Genomic DNA, 4,486 nt, shown 5'->3' on the forward strand with positions numbered 1-4,486 from the left:
GTTCTGAGGAGGAGAAACACTGAGCTGGAGCAGCTTTCACACACAGACGATCACATCCATTTCCTGCTGGTAACTGAGCCTTAGAAAACAATCACTATTTGTCTCTTTATCTGTCTACAGTTTAATGTTGTTTGTTTCTGTATGGCTTTCTGTAGAGTGTTGAGGCTTGCTCTGTTCCTCCTAAAACTACTGTTGTGCCCAGAATCAATGGAAGTTCTCACCTCTTATATGAGGATGTGGGAAAATCTGTCCTTCTGTTAAAAAAGAAACTTGAGGATTTCTGCAAAGAAGAGATAAAAAAGACATCTGATAGAGGTACAATAATGGAGATATAAAAAATTAGAGATACATTGTGTAACAAACAATATCTGCAAAGGAATCTAAAATTGGTGTTTCCTACTGCAGCACATCAACAAATGTTTTTGTGAAGCATCTAATGAACCCAAGACCTTTGAACATTTGTGAGCTTTATCAGTTTTCTGTTTACATAAAAATAATACTTTAAATGCTGTTGGTTTCCACAGTGGCACACATTAAGATAATTTCCACTTCTGAGGAGAGCACTGAATGTAAATCTTGCTAATAAATACATACAATTATCTTCGACTCCCCCATTATATTCTTGCAACTCATGCAACATGTTTTTATCAGGTGATCCTTACAAATCCATTAAGCTGTATAGAGCACAATATTCTAAACCAGCTACACAAAGTCTCTAAGTTGTATCTAAACTGTTTTTTCCCTCATTGTCACTATTTCAAGCTAATAACTAATGAAATATGCCAGTGGTTTGTTTTCAAAGCTTTTATTACTGCTTGGCAGTTTGAAATGAATATATTTACTTTCCTTTACAGTGCCACCACCCAGACCCAACCCAATGCCAAGATCACTGTCCATGCCCTACCAAACACCAAAGTTAAAGCAGAGATCCTTTACAATACCAGAGTCACAACCAAGCCTGCCGAAATCAAAGTATTGGAACTTCACTTAACCGTGAGTCACAGGCCAGACTCTCCACAGCACCAAGGTAATGGCCCAGACCATCCTGACTCCTGCTCAACAAGACAAAGGTCATTTCTTATATGCTGATCATTATGATTTTTAACATATTATTTTTGTCTGAATAAATACGAAGAAAAATTGTCGAATTATATCCTACAAATATTCTTAAAGGAGCTGTATGTAAGAAATCTATTTCAATTAATCATAAAATGGCCCTGATGTGTCACTAGACATTAAGAAATCATGTTAATTTCAAATACTTATATCACTGACAACAGTATGGCTAGGATATTGTCATTTAAAAAGTGGACTTGCAGCCCTCAACTGATGTTGATGTTGTCATTTTGTGTTTTGGCCTGAAGCGCCTCCCTCCACCTATCTACCAATCACGAAGTCAGTAGTGTTTCGGGATCCGGGTTGCCAGCTTTGCTCTAACCTACCCTAGCTCTAGTCGGATAAAAATGTCTAACGTTACTAAATCAAAAAGACCTCGTTATAATTCAGAAATTCGTCGTGACAAAGTCCGAAATAAAACCAGAATTTGTATAGGAGATGCTTTTGAAAGATGGAGACGGCTGAAAACGGAGAAGAATTTGAACACAGACGCCAACGTAGCTAATTTTCTCCTGGACAGGTAAGATTCATCTAACTTGTGCTTGGCTAACTTGTACTCGATGTAAATGCACATATCATATATTCATGACAGTCGAACAAAGTTATGCATGTTCGTGCAAAGTAACGTAACGTTAGCTCACATGGACGTATGCTAACATTAGCAATGCATAGGAGCCCGTTTCTCTGTCATTATGCTGAGACGCTGAGGAAAACAACATTAGCACGCCCATTATGGCAATTTGAAACGTAATTGAGACAGAAGCCTAACTTTACCTCAGAAAAAATGATTCGACATTCGTTCTTCACGTATATCGTGGACTAAGTTACACATGCTGCAAGTTGACCTGTATTTCACATCACATATTTTAGCGTGTTATGGACGTGTGCTGCAGGGTAAGTAAAAAAATACAGCTGGTCACTTTCACTTATAGCATCAGCTAAATGAATAGCTGTATTACACATAGTGACATAGGCTTGTGCTTGTACTTACATTAATGACAGATACATAACGTTACAAGTTAGACTTACAGCTACCGTTCTGTCTGTCACATACGAGCATAACGTTACATCTTTACGATTATACTGTCACATACGAGCATACATCTTTACGATACTGTCACATACGAGCATAAATCTTTACGATTATATTTAACTAATGACAATTAGTACATTTTTTAAATACATAATAACTTATCAAAATATCTCTCATGATGCATAAACATAATTAACAGAAAAAAACTTACTGTGTACGTCTCGTCGGAAGCTCATTGAAGCAGCCTACGTTTCTGCTGAATTCAGCTTATCTGGCAACCTGGAGTCAGGGGGGAGGGGGAGGGGATACACCGCTCTATAGTATTTTTAAAGTGATTGCAGTACCAGTTTTGGCCACAATCCTACATACAGTTCCTTTAATATAACCCCATTATTCTTTGGAATTCTGCAATCTCTCCACCATTATGTGTATGTTAGAGGAAATGTATTTACCATTTCTTGATTCTTTATGAATTTTTTTTATATATATCTGTAATTATGTATCTATAGATTTGGTAGTGGGCAGTTTATTAAAACAATATTTTAATTATTTGTAGCCTATATAAATAGTGTTTTTGTTTTTTGTTGGAATTTGGGGTTAATCCAGTTGTCTTTATATTTAGAAACAATATTTTACTTATTAAAGTTACTGAAGTGCAAATAACGTTTGGTTAATGTGAATAATAACGACTTGGTATTTACTTCCATAGCAATCAGTTTTTGTTTTGTTTTTAAATGGGTTTTTAGCTACTTCTTGAAACTGGCTAATGTGGGAGCATTTCTAACAGTAAGAGGAAGTGCATTCCATAACCTGCGTGCAGCGATAGAAAATTTTAATCTACAAAGTGGCTGCTGAAGAGTAAAAGAATCTGAAGAATGAAGAGAATGAGAAGGTGTGTGTATAGGGTAACTAAGTCACAGATATAAGGGGCTGTTCCACGTACAGCTTTGTATGTTAGAGTAAAAGTTTTAAATCATTGCGCAACTGAACAGGAAGCCGATGCAGATTGTAAAGCAGACCTGTGATGTGCTGACATGAGAGACTTTCACACCGGGTAGTTTTAGGAACTTAGTTCTAGGAACTAGCCACCAGGGTGGTTCCCTGAGAACAAATGGTTCCCTTTGGAACATTTTCCTTTGAGATGAGCAAAATCTGCGCAGAACCGATCAGTGATCACCGCGAGATGCATGCCGATTAAAAAATGTGCCCAAGTGTGCTCCTCACCCAGACGCATAACGCACAGGTTGTGTGTGTCCTCAGGAGTCAAAAACCTGGGACACAGAGGCACACACTTCCTGAAAAACTTGTTTGAGTGCTTCTCCATAACAATTGCCTTCAACACGCAATAACATAAACAAATGGTTCCTGAAGACAAGAAAGCTGATGGCGTACATCGCAGACACCCACAGGCACGCCGGTGATGATGTTGTGGACTGTTGTCGGCCAGTGAAATTGTCATGTGTACACACATGCTTCAGGTACCGGTCATGCTGATGGCGTTCACCATAGCGTCAATCCAAGATGGAAAATCTTCACTTATGTAGTTTCTTTAACTTTATTCTTAAGCTTTATTATTAGAGAGATGAATTTACTTTTAGTTAATAAAAATACAAGTGTTTATTTTTAGTTAGCTACAGAGCCCCTAAAGTGACATGGTGAAGGAAAAAAAATATGAAATGGAAGAAAAAAGTTGCGAGCTAACGCAAAGTTTCTCAGGGAAAAGTTTCTCATCTAATGTTTTTTTTGTTTTCACCACCATGTCCCTTTAGGGCAGTGGTTCTCAAACCTGTCCTGGAGGACCCCCAACACTGCACATTTTCTTTCTCTCCCTAATCAAACACACCTGATTCAACTCATCAGCTCATTATCACATGGGTTAATGAGCTGATGAGTTGAATCAGGTGTGTTTGATTAGTGAGAGAAAGAAAACGTGCAGTGTTGGGGGTCCTCCAGGACAGGTTTGAGAACCACTGCTTTAGGGGCTATGTAGTTAACAGATACAATTTTTGATTTTAATGATGTATTAGTAGCTAAATGTTCATGTTTATGTTAACTAATGTAGTTAAATAATGTTAACAAATGGTAAGTGTTACCAATATTACAATATTTGTTTAACAACTCTGATTGTATTTCAAAATACAAAATAACAAAAAATAAAAATAAATTAATTCTGAAAGAAGTCTGTTATGTTTGCCAAGGCTGCATTTATATTCAAAAAATATAGTAAAAACAATAATATTGTAAAACTGAATTATTACAGTTTAAAATAACTGTTTTCTGTTTTAATATTTTAAAATGTAATTTACTCCTGTGGTGGCAAATATGTGCTACATTTTT

At 36.7% G+C, this 4,486-nt stretch overlaps 1 protein-coding gene across 1 annotated transcript in view; it reads left to right on the top strand.

Annotated features, from left to right (window-relative positions):
* ftr63 (finTRIM family, member 63) overlaps window positions 1–3,498 on the top strand; it is a gene marked incomplete at its 3' end in the record, with an annotated part of 24,456 nt that extends 20,958 nt beyond the window's left edge. Inside the window, 5 exon segments of the mRNA XM_084090236.1 lie at window positions 1–69; window positions 156–315; window positions 652–676; window positions 855–1,027; window positions 3,410–3,498. The exon segment at window positions 1–69 is cut by the window's left edge and continues 31 nt beyond it. Coding sequence (XP_083946362.1) covers window positions 1–69; window positions 156–315; window positions 652–676; window positions 855–1,027; window positions 3,410–3,498 — 516 coding nt within the window.
* Between the last annotated feature and the right edge of the window lie 988 nt (window positions 3,499–4,486).

Source organism: Abramis brama (assembly GCF_963993115.1).
Source record: "Abramis brama genome assembly, chromosome: 18".
In the NCBI taxonomy this organism is placed as follows: Eukaryota; Metazoa; Chordata; class Actinopteri; order Cypriniformes; family Leuciscidae; genus Abramis; species Abramis brama.